The 17,693-nt window shown below is 43.3% G+C and overlaps 1 protein-coding gene across 1 annotated transcript in view; it reads left to right on the top strand.

The window, feature by feature from the left end:
* The first annotated feature begins 1,041 nt into the window (after positions 1-1,041).
* LOC146304994 (BCL-6 corepressor-like) overlaps positions 1,042-17,693 on the top strand; it is a 34,305-nt gene continuing 17,653 nt past the window's right edge. The window contains exons 1-3 of the mRNA XM_084714024.1: positions 1,042-1,736; positions 5,448-5,527; positions 7,900-11,637. Of these exons, the coding sequence (XP_084570150.1) occupies positions 5,525-5,527; positions 7,900-11,637 (3,741 nt within the window). The 5' untranslated portion in view covers positions 1,042-1,736; positions 5,448-5,524. The remainder of the gene's footprint in view (positions 1,737-5,447; positions 5,528-7,899; positions 11,638-17,693) is intronic.

The raw sequence follows: 17,693 nt of genomic DNA, 5'->3' as shown, positions 1-17,693 counted from the left end.
TGGCGCTGCAGTGTCACTGACTGCAGGCAGCTGATCTGATGGATTCAGTCTGATTCTGCTCTGAAGTGTTGCTTTTATTGATCCGATCTGATACAAACTGATTGATTGAGGATTGTTTGTTTGTGACAGATGTTTTCCAAACTGAGAAGAAAAATATTCTCTTTAAATTTAGTCTTAAAAAAATACAACTCATAATAATAATAAGAAGAACAAGCAGAAGAAGAATAAATAAATAAATAATAACACCTAAAAATAAATAAAAATTCATAATAAAATTAATGGATTTCTGTCCAATCTGAATTATTAAAATAAAAATTAAAATGTAATCAGACTGTAAAGTATCAGAGCTTCATGTGTGAAGTCAGCATCATTCACCCACAACAATAACAGCATGACTTATGCTTTCAAAATAAAAGCATTTCAAACTTCAATTTAAGTTTTTACAGGAGTTTATAAAATTTAAACATTTCTGTTTTTTAAAAATTGTTCATAAATGATCTGTCATCATTTGAGTGTTTGAACATTACATGTTAGGGACTGGAGCGTTCCGTATTTTAAAATTTAAAAAACTGATTATTATTTTTCACCTTGTTACGTCTTTTAAGTCATTTTTCATCTTGGTTCATATTTTATGTTGTTATGTTACATTATTTTTTGTCTTTATTTGTTTCTTGTCCTTATTACTAAAATGTAACAGTTGAATTATTAATTGGTGCATATAAATGTATTTCTTACCCCACCCCCACCTCATTTTACTTTTGGTACTTTAAGTATAAAAATACTTGTATTAATGTATTTTTTATTACACTGTAGTTTTGATACTTCGACTCGTGGAAAATATCTGAACACTTTTCAAGTGCAACACAAATCTGTGATTGGTGTTTTTATTCTGAAAGCGCCGAGCGGAAATTCGACGGTTAAATTTGACGGGCTTGACGCTTCGGCAGAGAGAAAAAGAGGAGAAGAAGAGGAGGAGGAGGAGGAGGAGGAGGAGAGGGAGGCAGCGTCCGTGTGGAGGAAGAGAGGGGAAAAGAGGAGGAGGAGGAGGAGGAAAAAATCTTGCATACGGACAGAAGGACAGAGGGACAGAGGGACCCGAGAGGAAGAAAAGAAGAAAAGACACATGAGGAATAACCCGCGAGACCCTGAGGATTATTTACACGCGCGGAGGAATATATTAAAAAAATGTGTTTTTCATTTTCAGGCTGAATTTCTTTGGATCTCAACACACACACACACACACACACAGCGGAGTTCAGCCCGGTGCCGGACGGCGCGTGCGTGAGCGCGCGTGATTGTGCGTGCGTGTCCGGTGTGTGTGTCCGCTCGCGGCTCTCTCTTTCTGACTCTCCTTCTTAAATCTGGTGTTTTTCTGACGGACTTCTGCGCGCCGTCTGTTTGACCTGCGTGCCTGCGAGCCCAGCATGTTGCAGCGCGGCTCTCACGCCAAACCTCATTCATAAACACCCTCATTTTGGGTCATTGTGTCTCAGCGTGCGTGCGTGCGTGCGCGTGTTTTTGCCGTCTGTGCGTGTGTGTCGTGAGTGTGCACGTGCGCGCCCACGGCCCCCGTCCTGCATCAGCACGCGGCAGATCAATGAGGATGGATTTATTTACTTCAGCACAAGAGGAGATGATTTAAATGGTTTTGACTGCACGTGTTTTTACTGGATGGATATTAAATCAACAACAATAAAACGGAAACTGGATTTTACACCACAGAAGAAGAACAAAAGGTAAGTTTAAAAAAAAAAAATCCACAATGGGATGTCAGTGTCTGTGTAGAAATGACACTTTCTTCTTTAGGTACTGTGCTCTACTTTTTACGTGGAAACATCATAAAATTCCCCAAATTAACTGCAATGACTGTTTTCATTAATGATCAATCTGTTGATTATTTCCTCCATTAATTGATCAGTTGATTGGTCTATAAAAAGTCAGAAATAAGTGATAAACCAAATAATTTCAGTTTAAAAAGCTGAAATCAGATAATTTTCACTTTTTTTTAACATAAAAAATGACTCAAATGGATTAATCGATTATCAAAATAATTGTGTATTGATTTAGTGCATGACAAGGAATCGATTAATCATTGCAGCTCTACTGTAAAAAAGACGTCCTCTTTGAACTTTTCATGACTTTTATTGTGGTGTTTTGAGTATTTTTACTCTCAGTAATCCTTTGATATTCTGTAGTATTTCCTGTATCAGTATCATATCAGTAATATTTAAAGTTTTATTGTAGTTTTTTTGGTTCGTTGTCTTTGCACGTGTTGCTGGCGTCAGGTGTGGAGGAGGTGGAGTTCATGTCCCGTGTGAAACTAAATGTCACCGCTGAATAATTTTAAGACGTTGCGTTCAAACGCACCGACCCTGAGACGTCAAACACAGGACGGATTTTAAGGCTGCAGAGGGTTTGATGATCCTCATCACTTTTCTACATTCTGATGACTTTTAAAGAATGAAAATAACATTATTAAATACACACCTGTGCAACAAACAGTTCATTTGTTTGCCCACGTCATGGTAAAAGTTATACACCTGTTTGTTACAGGCCCCTCCCACTCCCTATTTTAGCCAGGTGGCATGAACATAAACACACACCGTCACACACTTTACCTTCACGCCAAATTTCAGCCTCCTCAGGTGAAAACTGTGGTCGGCAAAAGGTTGGACTGACCGTAAGATGAACAAACGATGACCGACAGACAACGACTGACCAACTGAACCATGACTGAACGACTGACCAACTGACCAACTGAACCATGACTGAATGACTGACCAACTGAACCATGACTGAACGACTGACCAACTGAACCATGACTGAACGACTGAACAACGACTGACCAACTGAACCATGACTGAACGACTGAACAACGACTGACCAACTGAACCATGACTGAACGACTGACCAACTGACCAACTGACTGACCAACTGACCAACTGAACCATGACTGAACGACTGACCGACTGAACGACTGAATCATGACTGAACGACTGACCAACTGAACCATGACTGAACGACTGACCAACTGAACAACTGAACCATGACTGAATGACTGACCAACTGAACCATGACTGAACGACTGAACAACGACTGACCAACTGAACCATGACTGAACGACTGACCGACTGAACGACTGAATCATGACTGAACGACTGACCAACTGAACCATGACTGAACGACTGACCAACTGAACAACTGAACCATGACTGAATGACTGACCAACTGAACCATGACTGAACGACTGAACAACGACTGACCAACTGAACCATGACTGAACGACTGACCGACTGAATCATGACTGAACGACTGAACGACTGAACCATGACTGAACGACTGACCAACTGAACCATGACTGAACGACTGAACAACAACTGACCAACTGAACAACCGAATGACCGACTGACCGACCGACTGACCGACCGACTGACTGACCAACTGACTGACCAACTGACTGACAGATGGGTTCACTGGTCACAGATAAACTTGCGCACCTTTCCTTTAAAACTTTCCTTCAAAACTTCAATTTGTAGGACGGCTGAAATTTTCTTTTCTTTCTCCAAGTTCATGTCTCTCTTCGTGTCTCACTGACTGGGGGTTTATACTCGCTGCACAGTGTCAGAAACACGAAAAAGAAAAATCAAGACAAAAAATACGTCATAAGACGACAAACGACATAAAAGACATAAAATCTTTGGTGGTGTTTTAGGCACCAACACAAAATTACAGTTTTAATGTCAGATTTTAATTTGTAGAATAAATCTGGGAGATTAAAAACATATTTCTGTCTAAAATGTAGCAGAGTAAAAGTAAACATTAGCATGTAAAATACAGGTACCTCAAATGTGTACTTGTGTAAAAGTACTTAGTTACATCTCACTGATGGAAGACAGTTTTCAGAGAGAAAAAGAAAATCTCACGGAAATTTGGCTTCAAATAAGCCAATAAAGTTCCCAGAGAGCAGAGCAAGCTGTGTGTGTGTGTGTGTGTGTGTGTGTGTGTGTGTGTGTGTGTGTGTGTGTGTGTGTTTTGATGGATGAGCATGGACAAGACACGCACACACACACACACACACACACACAGCTGTCCTTCAATAGTCTGGAGATAAGAGCCGTTATTGAAATCCCAGCTCCCTAACAGCCATCAATCACTGTGTGTGTGTGTGTGTGTGTGTGTGTGTGTGTGTGTGTGTGTGTGTGTGTGTGTGTGTGTGTGTGTCGAGCAGCGCTGATACATTCTCTCTCTCTCTCGGCTGGATTATGACTTCCTCGGGAAACGAGGCGACGTGCCTTATCAGTCCTCTGGCTGGGCGATAAAACACACACACACACACACACTCTGATGTCGAGGCTCGTAACATCGCGTGTGTTTTCTGTCTGTCTGCCACACACACACACACACACACACACACACACACACACACACACACACACACACACACACACAAACTCCATTGACTTTCTGTTTTAGAATTTTAACATTAAAAAACTGTTTTAATTTTCAGTTGAGTTGCATGAAGAAAACTGAAGCACGTTTTTGTCTTTTTCTTCTTTCTTTTTTGTATTTTTTGTCCTCAAACTTTCACCTGAACTTTTATCACTGAAACTTTTACAATTCATAACTTAAAGGCAGAGAAAATTAAATCTAAGCAGCTCAAACGGTCCAAAACACCAAAACAGCAAATAGAGATTTTCACAAAATGTGGAAATGTAACTTTCTTCATTTCTTCAACCCTTTAAAGTTCCAACCGTTTTATCTGAACTCTTTCATATAACTGCAACAACTGTGCAAGATTGAGACAAAAATCTTTACTAGAGTCCAAAAAGGCAAACAAAACAGACAGGAGAAAAGGGCACAAAACTAAAATCCTATAAACGGGCAAAGTCCAAACGAAACCATGGAGCCGAACACAGCGAGAGCTAGAAGCAGCATCACAGAGAGCAAAGACATGTGGAGCTGGTGGGGGTATAAATACACAGGGAGGGTAATCAGGGGCAGGTGAGTAAGTGGCCTCAGGTGTGGTTAATGAGAGGCGGGAAAAACACAGGAAACTGAAAAGACACAAGAGGTAGCGTTACAAAATAAAACAGGAAATAACATGATGAAGATCAGAATGTTACAATAACGATACAAAGAACCCGTTGAAGCTCTTCAGAGATTCGTCCAAAAGTCTCTTTGGTCATCTTGGACTCTGATCCACATTTTCTGACTTTTTATGAACCGAACAATTAATCGATTAATTGAGAAAATAATTGACAGATTAACGAACAAGGAAAACAATTTAGTTGCATGTATAAATTTGAAAAAGGTAAGAAACTTTGACAGAAATTTAAAAAATGTGTGTGGAGACGGTTTCTATGACAGAGTGAGACCTCTGTTCCTGTACACAAACCTCAGTGTGGGTTTCACTCAGTCTTTCATGTGGTTTTTGTCTCCGTCTGCAGACATGGCGGACTGAGTGGCGTCCTCGAGGCAGACGGTCCCGTCTGACGCAGAACCCAGAGGACTGCAGGCTCGCAGCATGGTGAGATTAAAGGTCACGTTTGTGTTTCCACACCGCTGATGTCACCACATACGAGAGTCGCTTTACTTTCAGTGTGTCGTCGACATTTTTATCCCAAAAAACCGAGCTGAGGTGCAGAACCGACGCAGAATCTCTGAGGAAACCAGAAATATTTACTTTCTCTCAAGGTGTAACAGCTTTTAGTCACTCAGGAATACAGCTCAAAGAAGCTGTGGAACGTTCCAAAAACACCTGTTTGGAACGTTCCACAGGTAAACAGGTGATGATATCAAAAGGCTCACGCTAAAACCCCCTGGATGGGTAGAACCCTCTGAAAGAGTCCTTCACACAAGTTTCTACTGGGAACCAAGAAGGGTTCTCCTATGGGGACAAGCTGAAGACCTCTTGATGGTTCTAGTTAGCACCTGTATTTCTTATTTTCCTTGAGCTCTTTCAGAACCGACAGAACATTGTATTCGTATTTTTCTTTTTTAAAAAGCTCAGTGTAGAAAAACTACTGAAAAATCATAAACAAGAAATCATTTCTGAGTTACGTTACGAGTTAACGTTCAGAGTTTAATTTTCCTCCTCCCATCTTTCATTTTGTTTTTTGTTTTTTTTGGTTCCCTGAAAAACAGAGCGAGTGAAGGATCTCACCGCTTCCTCCACATCTCAGGCGGCCACCCAGCTGTCTGGATAATTTCCTAATGGCCCTGCGGCTGATAGCCAATCAGAGATGGTTCACGACGCCGTGTGACAGGAAATTCAATTAGACTGTTTTTTTCCCCCTTCAATATTACTCTCCCCGACTCTCTCTCCCTCTCTCCCTCTCTCTCTCTCTCTCTCTCTCTCTCTCTTTATCTCTCTCTCTCGCTGCTATGCTTTCCCTTTGTCTCTCGCTCTCCCTTTGTTTATCTCAGGCTTCCTCTCTCTCCGTCTCACCCGCGCCTCCCCTCTTTTTTTCTCTCCCTCTCTCTGTTTCCTGTCGAGGGAGAGTGAAAGAGTAGCTCCAGGCGTCGTATGTCATCCAGGAATAAAAAAAAAAGAAAGAAAAAGGCTGCTCTTATTTTTCTCCATGAAAGGAAAAATGAAATCACAGGCTTCATTTCCTGTCGTGGAGATTCTCTCAATGGACAAAATGCTTTTTCTTCATCCCTGTTTGTCCTCGATTGATGACTTTAACCTCGTGCTACTTATTTCAGAGAACCGCTGGTTGAAATTGATTGGTCAATGGAAAAATATGCACGTTATCTCTGGATTAATTCAATCTGCCGCAGTGCTGTGATTCCACACCCTGACAAATAAAAGTACTAAAGGGTTCTTCTGCAATACTTTTTGGCTCCTGGTAGAATCTTTTATAAAGGTTCCACTCCAAAGTTCTACCTGGAACCCAGCATAAAGGGTTATACCTAGATCTGTCTGTGAAAGGTTTCACCCCCTATGAGAGGTTTGAAAGGAGAACGCTTCCATGGTATAATGGTTCCAACCAGAACCCTCTCAGGTGGTTCTAGCCAGAATCTTTCCACCTTCTAAAGGTGCTTACAGAGTTCTACCCTTTTTTTCCCCAAGGGTTTTGTCTTGAACACACTCAAGGGGTTCTACCGAAAACTTTTTATACTCCAAGGGTTTTATCTAGAACATATTCAAAGGTCTTTTTGCTAGGTGGTTGCTAAAGTCTGGAAATCCACCTTAAGAGTACTAAAACCTACACAGACTGAACACTCAACACAAAACCAGTTCCACCAACATGATCAGATTTATTGATAACTTAATTGACTGGAAAACAAACTGCAACTATTGTGGTTTGTTTATACTTTAAATGCATTTTTAGAAATAATGAATGACTGAAGATTCACTGGTTCCAGTGACTATTTCAATTTTAAATGACAGTAAGGTGAATATCTTTGGGTTGGGTTTTCAAGTGCTGTTGGAACAAAACAAGCAGACGCCATCTTGGACTCTGGGAAAACTTTGTTCTGGCATTTTGTTGATCGAATAATTGACAGAATATTCAATAATGAAAACAATTTAGTTGCAGAACTAATTTTCTTTAGTATTGACAACCCATATTGAATGACAGAGTTAATAGTGGACACACTGGACAAGAGGTTGTATCACAGCATAACCCCTGAAAGTCCAGTGACAACCTAAAAGCTTGCATGTTTCTGAAATGGTCTTCCATAAAACAAAGTGAACGTCATAATTGGTTGGTGATCAGGGTAGTTTCAATGGCGCCATGTTTATAAAAAGCATAAACCAAATACAAAGCATGTTGCAAAGCTTTCTGTGGTCTTTGTAGCTGTTTCTGGTGTTATATATCCAACATATGCATGCAGTTGTACAGTCATTGTATCTTAGTGTGGTCATTACTTACTCTCTTCTCCCTGTTGCAGGTGGATGCCAGCACATCTTACAGGATGAACCCGCTAGCTGCCCTCAGCATTGACCGCAACGCTCTGGTGGGGGAAAACTACCGCCCCCATGGTGGAATTTTCTATCCCGGCATTCTTCCTCTCTCTGGTGAAAAGACCCAGGAGGCTGGCACTTCTCTCCCACTTGGCTATGATCTCCTGTATAAACCAGATGTAACCCTGTTGGATGGCCAGAAATCCACAAATGGATATGTTGGACTTTACAAGAGCCCACCACCAGGTTTGCAGAAACCCCTGGTTGTCCCTGCTGCAGGAGGTGATGGCCTAGGGCTAGATCGCCGAGTTCTACCTAATGACAAGCAGTCGGAACTGGGCCTGAATGGTGCTGGTGGTTTCCTGAGATTGCCCTGGATCAGTCCTTATGCTGATGCAACCATGTACCCCTTCCTGGACATGGCATACAAGGCCTCATTCCTGTCCCAGCCATCACCCTTTATCCACCAACAGCTGGCATATCAGTCTCTGTGTGCTGCTGGGGCAGGAAGTAACACGCCTGGGGAAGACAGACTTTTCTACTTGCCTCATTATGCCCCAGCCCATATCTCATCCCCACTTGGCCCTCCAATAAGGATCCATACAGCAGCCCCAGCTCCTGCTGTCCTGTCACCCCTGCCCCACTGCCAGGAGAAGGCCTTACAGGGTGTTGGTCCTCAGGTACAACAGGAGCACTCTGCCTTCAGCACCAGTCCACAGATCCACCAAGAGCCCCAACCTCAATCCATTTCCCAAGCTGAGCGACAGCAAGGCAGCAGTGGCACAAAGTCCAGTCAGTCCACTTCCACCAACAACACTTTGAGCAGCAAAAATGGTGGAAGTACCAGTGCCCCTGTTAACAGTTCAGCTAGCACTGCTTCCTTAGAGTCACCCCCAGTTACCCATTCTTCATGCTCAGTTCCTCCACCCCAGCCCCTCAGCAACACTACCACAGACCTCCAGAAGTCGCTTTACAGAAGCACCTCCTCATCCTCAACCTCACTGTCAGTGTCTTGCCCCTTTCACATGGGCAGCCTGAACTCTGGGAACTCCTCTCCAATGCTGTCTGGCAGCAACAAAACCAAAGATGCCAACTCAGACTGCTGTAGTGCAGAGAAGTGTATATCCCCTGCAAAGACATCGGTGGACAGAGCTGTACCTCAAAAGGTTTCCAAAAATGCTGCAGAAAAACCTTTGGATCTGTCTGCCAAAGAGTTGGAAGGATTCTCAAATGGATTCCCATCCAAATTAGAGGCTCTGGCCAAGTTAGGGTATTTACCACCATCTCGTTATGGGGTACTAGCCAGTCAGGACCAGCATTCAAAGGAGCGTCTACTCCCACCTGTTAGCACATCAGCAAAAACTCCAGATCATCCTGAAATGATTAGCACTGTGCCCTCGTCTTGGGCTGCTCCAGGTCCTTCCCCAGCTGTCAAGTCTGATGACAGCAGAGGGTCGCAAATAATGAAAAATAAGAGTGTAGATCATCATCCACTGCCTGAAAGTTCACCTGCTTCCATGGCAGTTGAAGTGATCACCAGCTCCACTGCAGGGGGAAGACTCTCTGCATCATCTCCTTCCCCCAAGGCCAAAGTTGAAAGGCCACAAGCCCCCCCTAGTGATCTAGAGAAAGTCCATCTAAAAGGTAAAGGGGAAACTCACACATGCCCTGGAAAACAGAGCACAAATCCTGCAAAAGTGGAGGCTCAAGAAAGCCAAACTCATCCACAACAGCAATCTCGTGTGGAAAATGGAAACTCCTCCAGTCAGATGTATGGTGATTCTTACCTCCCTCCTGGTTTAGGTTACACTAACCGCTACATCCCATATTCAGTTGCTGAGAATATGTCCTTGCAGCGTATGACCATACCAGGTAAAGGGCCTGTCTATCCCCACCCAGTCTTGCTGGGGAACAGCACCTTTTACCCACCTCGCATGGCACCAAAACATGGCCTTCCATATGGAGTACATCCAAGCCAGGGTGACTTCATGACATATCAGAATTCCCGGGGGATTGTCCCCCCACCTGTTTCCTCCCACCCAGGTCTTGACCGACGTGAGACCCAAGATAAAACCTGGAATGCTGAACCATACAGGAACCAGGAAAGGCTAGATGCTGACAGATCCCACAAAGGTGACACTGAAAGAGACAAGTCCGCAAACCAAACCATAAAGGCTTCAAGCCAAAGCCTCAGTTCTGCCAGAGATGATGTAGTTTTTATTGACTTGGTCCGTGATGAGCCAGATGATGATTTGTCCACTAACAAGCACAGCTCCCCCTCTACCATCAGAGAAGATTCCTCAAAGCCAAGCGGCAGTGGCTGCGACCAAATCCAAGAAAGAGAGCCAAGGCCCCCAAAAGCCCTCCCTCCCAGCCAAGCTGCAGAGCAGAGACAAGCCTTAGTACCTCACTCTTCCCAACCTCATCACAGCTCTTCTTCACCCCCTTCTCCTCCTGAGGAAATTTCAGAGGAGATAATGGAAATGGAGGAGCCTCCTAGTCCATTACCGGACATCCCAGAGGAGCAAACAATGCGCTGTGCCCGAACTTCTCCGGAGCAGTTTTCTAGAAAATGTAAAACTGCAGTCTCTGGTGGTGCTGGGGACTTGATAAGTGTCACTAATGACAGGATTAATGCTGTTGATGGGAAGAACACTAGTAATGAAGCTAAGTCAGAGGCCTCAGCCAATAACAATGTAAACCCAGAGCAAAGCCCTTCAAGAAATGATAAATCACTGGGTTCTTTTAGCAAAGAAAACAGTTCTAGTGACTGTACCAATTCTAACATCACTGGAACAATGAGTACAGTCACAAGCAGCTGTCACCCAGACAGTCCAGTTTGCAGCAGTAAGGGGCTGGTATGTAGAGATTTAAGCCCCCAGGTCCCAGCATGCAGGAGTTTTAGTCCCAGTGTTCCAGCTGGGGGAGTTATAAATGCTCGTGCTCCCCTGTGTGCTAACATTAACCCTAGAAGTCCCACATTTAACAGTGGAGATATAAGCACTCCAAACTTTGGCAACAGAAATTTCATGGGCCCATGTTGCAGAAATCTGGCTCTGAAGGCTCAAACTTGTGAACCCATAATTTTCAGTGGTCCCACTCATGGAAACAGCAACCCTGTTAGTCCAAACTGCAGGAGCCTCAATCCCAGATTCATAAATTGTGAAAACCACAATGCCGTACACCCAGCTTGCAGAAGTTTCAAAGGCAGGGCTCCTGCATGTGGAAAGAACTGTTTTAATTGTCCAAATTGTGGAAATGTTCTTTCTAAAGGCAACTCTTTTGGAAATAACCAGACCTGTGTAACTAACAATCCCAGGGTCCCCACATCTGTAAACAACTTTCCCCTGGGCCCAACCTGTCGGCATCTTCCACCTGGCAACCCTAACAATGGAGGCTTTAACTTGACGCCTGCAGATTTGGCTTCAGAATCGGCACTTAACAAAGACCTAAAATGTGAAGATTTTTCCTTCAATGAGACAGTCCAGTCTCAGTTCAGGAGAGAGACCAGTGCTGGCTGTGTAGATGGAAAGAAAGACACCCAGGACGGCATGGATCCCTTGGCAGACGAGGATGAGGGGCCCGGCTGCAGCAAGAACCGGCGCTCCGGCCTCACCAAACGCATTGCCAACTCGTCCGGCTTCGTGGGCGACCGGTTCAAATGCGTGACCACGGAGCTTTACGCCGACTCCAGCAAGCTGAGCAGAGAACAGAGAGCACTCCAGGTAAGATCCCAGTCTACATTTAAATCCTCTTTTTTTCATCATCCCTTCATTAGTCCATGATAGTCTGGAGAGACGGAGAGGGCAAATCTAATTTTCGCTGTTGGTCTGGAGGGTAATCATTGCACCGCCGCTGCCTGTTTGAGTTTGTTTTCCGATGCAGATTTTTCTGCATACTGTTCATTAAGGCAATTTAGCTCCCGCTCACTGAGCGGACACAGACTCACCCTCCACAATGCTGTGTTTTATCCAAGGAGAAAAAATATTTTAAACCAGAACGTCACCACTGTAGAGGTCAAGATAAAGTGTCAGTGTAAGTGACAGTGATGAAAGAAGTTGAAGAATCAGGTTAAATTTAATTTATGTTGGTTACGTTTGAAGTACAGAGAGATTCTGACAGGAAGTCAGCTGAAAGTTAAGCACTGAAATAAAGTAAAAATATTGAGTGATGTTGAAGTCCAATTATGATTGATGATTAACAATCTGGGAGTTGTAGAAAAGAATTGTCAGGTTTAAGGAGGTGTTGTGAGGAGAATGGCCTCCTCCTCCTCCTCCTCCTCTCATTTTTCTTTTTCCGTCTACAAATGTTTTGGGTCGTGCCGAGGTCGAGTTAGGATAACACACCGGCTGTGTGTGTGTGTCGCTCCAGGCAGCCGTTATCCTGCTGGGTTTTCCCAAAAAAAAGGAGGAAAATGGAGGCAGAGAAGAAAACGGTCTCCTTTTCTCTTCATCTTCATCTTTTCTCTCTTTTCTCTATTTTTGTTTCTCTGCCTCTCTGCTCCTGCTTCTTGTTATTCCTCTTTTTCTCCTCACCACCTCGTCCCCTTGAGATCCCCCCTTCAACTCAAATTAAATCTCTCCATCCTCCTCCCCCTCCTCATCCTCCTCTTCCATCCCTTGGCAGATGAAGGAGGAAGGAAAGTGGTACTTTTAATGAAATCCTCCTCTTCCTCCTCCTTTTTTTCTCTCTTCCTCCTCATCCTCGGAGCTCAGATTAGCCTTGACTTCTGTAACCACGCAGGCACAGAAAGTGTGCGGTCTGGCTTCTGTTGTTTTCCTAATGGAGCCTGTTTGTGTTGAAATAAGAATAAATAAGTAATGAACTACATTTCCCATCAACATGTTGTATATGTTGATTGACACCGTCTGTGTCTCGCTCCTCTTAGAGGACTTCTCTGGACAGAAAGCTGAGCTGTCAGGCCGTTTTTTTTCTGGAAGGATGTTTGCTCAGCCAGTTGTGGTTCCTGGAGGAAGGTGGAGGAGGTGGAGGAAGGTGGAGGAGCTGGAGGAGGTGGAGGAAGGTGGAGGAAGGTGGAGGAAGGTGGAGGAGCTGGAGGAGGTGGAGGAAGTGGAGGAAGGTGGAGGAGGTGGAGGAAGGTGGAGGAGCTGGAGGAGGTGGAGGAAGGTGGAGGAGCTGGAGGAGGTGGAGGAAGGTGGAGGAGCTGGAGGAGGTGGAGGAGCTGGAGGAGGTGGAGGAGCTGGAGGAGCTGGAGGAGGTGGAGGAGGTGGAGGAAGGTGGAGGAAGTGGAGGAAGGTGGAGGAAGGTGGAGGAAGTGGAGGAAGGTGGAGGAAGTGGAGGAAGGTGGAGGAGGTGGAGGAAGGTGGAGGAGCTGGAGGAAGGTGGAGGAAGTGGAGGAAGGTGGAGGAAGTGGAGGAAGTGGAGGAAGTGGAGGAAGGTGGAGGAAGTGGAGGAGGTGGAGGAAGGTGGAGGAGCTGGAGGAGCTGGAGGAGCTGGAGGAAGGTGGAGGAGGTGGAGGAGGTGGAGGAGCTGGAGGAAGGTGGAGGAAGTGGAGGAAGGTGGGGTTACAGCTCAAATTAACTCACAGTTTGCTCCTATGCCCTTGGGTGCTGGTGGCTCTGAGCGGCAGCGATGGATGGATTTGTAGATCGTTTCACGGGCCATTAATTTTTAAAATGGGTTTGTGGTCAGGGCAGAGGGAGGTGAGCGAGAAATACTGGCCTGTCAGGGAGCGCACGAGGAGCGGTTACCAACGGTTACCAACGGTTACTCATGGTTACCAACAGATGCAGGGTTTGGTTGGTGGAGGATGAACATGTGAATATTCAGGAGAAAGTGTCTCTGAGTTGGACGGATGTGCAGTTTAAATCATGAAATGTGTTAAAGGAGAAGTGTTTGATTTTCAGCGGCATCTAGCGATCAAAATTCAGAATGCAACAAAGAGGATTTCCCCCTACGCTGCCTCTCCCTTTTCAGGCGTAAGGAGGCCATCACGTGACAAAATGGCGTAACGCTCACATTAGCTAGTCTTTCCAGTGTTGAGGTTTGTTTATGGATAATATTAAAAAACGTGTTTCGTTGTTAGGCTCTAGAGGTCATAACTTTCATGTAAAATGGCAAATATAACTGTTATTTGCTCCACAATGTGGTCGTATTTTGTCGAGCGGCTTTGCATGGTGATACACGCCGACACTGGCGAAGTAACTGTAGTTGTTTAGTGTGACAGTACAATAGTTACGGCGGGACGCTTATTTATTCTCCGTTTACAGAGTCAATGTCTCAGTTATGGGTCGGGGGTTAGAGGACAAGGAGGAGGGAGAGAAAGACGGAGCGGAAGAGGACGAGAAAGAGGAAGCAGAGAGGCCGAGGTTACGGTGCAGTCAGGGCCAGGTGAGGGAGAGGTGCGGGGGGGCGACCAGAGCGGAAGCTTCGCTGGAGGATGAAGAGGAGCGATTTGAAGCTTCACAAATGAAGGTATGTATTTAGAAAATTACTTTGTTATACTAATCCAACACAAAGTTATATTTCCAGCTCTGTTCTCTTCATGTAGCGATGTTAGTGTCGTGTGTCTTCTGATGAGTAATCTCAGAGTAACGAGTAATCTCAGAGTAACGCGAGTCATCATTACTTGGGATGTTACTGAATGATAATAAATACTGCAGAGGAACAGCATCACTCAGCTCGTGTTACTCTGACTCTGAACAGCCTGTACATCATAAACTGCAGTGATATTAGCATATTACCAACATAATATCAAACATCTCATTAACCTTGAATGTATTTTTCCTGTGTATTATTTCTTCAGAGACTTGTTGAAGACCCTGGAGGAACACAGGCAGCTCACCACTCAGCTCCTGAGCAGGCAGACAGGACTGTTTGATGCCCTGATGATGCATCAGCTCAGACATGGTGCCCCACCTTTTACCAGGGTATCATGGTGTACTTGTGGTAACTGTAGGAACATGTTGAGGGGGCCTGGCGTTGACAACAGGGAGTATCGTTACACAGCCTGTAGGCATTTTATTTTTTGGCTACATGGCTCTTTAGTGCAGGGAAACCGACTTGTCATCCCCAGCTGCTGTGTTTGGAGCATCAGGGACAAGTTTGCGTTTCCTTCCAGGCCCTCTGGAGTGTCAATACAGGACCACAAGTACTCACTAACCTGTGTATATAACATCAGGGAATCAAACAAAATTTTTATTTGTTCTAGATTATATAAATTATTTATTTATATATTGCAGAGTATGTTCCATATTTTCATATTTTTCTGCTAATATTACATGTATGGTTTATTTTTTAGTCCATTATTTGTAATTCAATGTTTCATTGAATTGTAAGTGCAATTAATAAATGATGATAATTAGATATACCTGCTGTATTTATTACAGTTTTATACATATAAATATGTACTTTTATATGAAGTTCTTTCCTGCAGTGTTGGTACATTTTCATGACCACTTCAGGCTTCACTAATGTATATTATCATTACAGGGGTCAAAGATTAATCTAAAAAAAAAAAAACACAAAAAACACCACTGACAAAAATGACATCAGCAATATAAATTATTTATACAAACAGTCTTGGTCATCCCTGTCAGTCTTGATAATACAAGGAGAAATGCTGTCTGATAATCATAAACCTCCAGCTTTTAGTTCAGACAAACATTTCTGCAGCTTGTTCTGTCTTCATCAGAGTTGCTTTGATAAAGACAGAAGAAGCTGATGAGACATTTGTCTGTTTGAACAGTAAAAGTTGTGAGGTTCTGGAGGTTATCGTTGAGCTCCAGCTCTTTCATCCTGTGGTCCTCCCTGAGAAACACACTGATTCAGCTTTTTGTTGTTGGATGAAACACGGTGACTTCCTGTCTAATTCATTCCAAATCAGCAGCTGTACTGAGTGTCCGTCCTGTTGAAGACAGTGTCAAGATGCATTTAGTTAGAATATTATTTGGTTTTTATGCAGTGTGGAAATGCTAATATTTCACCAAAAGTATAATTTACAGGGCAGGTTAATATTCCACATTAAAGGCAAATAAATGTGTGTTACTTACGTAGACCTCTCCTGACTTGTGTCTGCACCAGTTCTGGTGTGGCAGATCCATGCATGGGGGGCACCAAGGTGAACCTTCTGGGGTCATCTGGTCCAAGGCTCCTCCATCGTGGCATCCCAGATGACTTACAGTGTCTTTCAGCTAGTTAAGGAGAATGGACTGTCCTCCTACTTTTGCTGCCATTAGGAGAGAAACAAAATATACATAGTGATGTCATACAGGAGTATTCAACTATATTCCATGAAGATGTTAGAGTATGCAGATTTTCATCCCAAACAAAAACCACACCTGATGATTCAGTTGATTAGCAGCCATCATCCAGATATGAGGCACTAATTAGTGAAAACAAGTTTTGATTTTTTTCTTATTTTGCTTTGATGAAAACTTACATACTCTTAGCCAACAATGGTTAAATACCCCTGATGTAATATACAGTAACTTTATGACTATATCTTACATCATTATAATGAATGTATAGGCAAACAATAACAAGTAATATAGTAATAAAAACTAACCACATCATTTTCTATACCTGACACATATGGAGATATAACATTAAACATAAACTATTAATGAAAAACCTATTAATAAGTGCTGTTAGGTTGATAATCAGACCTGTGAGGACAGCACTGTTAATTCATTGTGCTGACTAACCTGTCTGTCCCAGTAGAAGCAGCGTCGATGGTAGATAAAGCTGCAGCTGAGACATGAAAAGGTTTTCTCTTCATAGGAGGTGATGTTACAGGACGTTTGTCATAACTGCAGAAACATAAAGAAAATACGAGCTACGTGACACAGTCACACACACCTGTAACACATCCTGTTACATCCGACGGTGCAGAGAGGAACGGCTCACCTGGACAAACATAACCACACTAAATTATAGCTATAACTCATAAACCAGCAGTCAGCTACAGTCACATTAGCTCTACACATTTATAGACAATAACTTCGAGCAGTCGTGAGCTAATCTCTGTAACACCACCGGATATTTCAGCTCCTGATCATACTTTTGAAACAACATGCAAAATTACGATCGTGGTAACAAACATATTATCGACAGAAACACAGGACGAACACGTTACTTGTGTGAATAATTAGCGTTATGTCCGTGGCCATGTTATATCGTTAGCTAAAGCTATCTCATAATAAAGTGCCATTACATGTGTAAGATGAATTACCTGTCCAGCAGAAAAGAGCAACTTCGGTGTTGCTGTGAAAACAGTTCCTCATCAGTGATTTCCATGTGGTAAACGCCACACCGATGTTAGTCCTTGTTTTCTGTCGTCTCCTCTCACGCTGCCGTTTGTTTTCTTCATTTTTTTTACTTCTTTGAGAAACAAGAGTTCACACTCTGCTTCTTTTTCTTGTGGTAAATAACAACTATGATCATCCACTGGTCAAAACTGTGGCTGTCAGCCTTCAGAAAACAAGATAGTTTGCCAGTAAACGTCGCTGTCTGTCCTCCTCTTCGTCGCCCGTATTTACGCTGCGAAGTTATGGATGTCCCTATTCTACTAATTTCTGGACTCAAATATCTTTAATGATTTTGGAATCTCATAAGGTTTTGATCACTTTCAATGAAAATATGGTCTTAAATGTTGATTGTAACAATAAAGAAGTTAATAATGTAATGAAACTGTTATGTCTGTTGGGTAAATTTCACATCCATAAAGCTAGATTTCTCCAGACTATGCCAAATGAAAATGTGTTTTATGTGGAACTTAAATATTTTTATGAATCTCTTTGTAAAATATGCAGAAACAAGA

Source organism: Lutjanus erythropterus, chromosome 24 (assembly GCF_056507025.1).
Source record: "Lutjanus erythropterus isolate fLutEry1 chromosome 24, fLutEry1.hap2, whole genome shotgun sequence".
Classification (NCBI taxonomy): domain Eukaryota; kingdom Metazoa; phylum Chordata; class Actinopteri; order Lutjaniformes; family Lutjanidae; genus Lutjanus; species Lutjanus erythropterus.
Note: the sequence above shows the minus strand (reverse complement) of the source record. Positions and strands in the feature narration are given on the sequence as shown.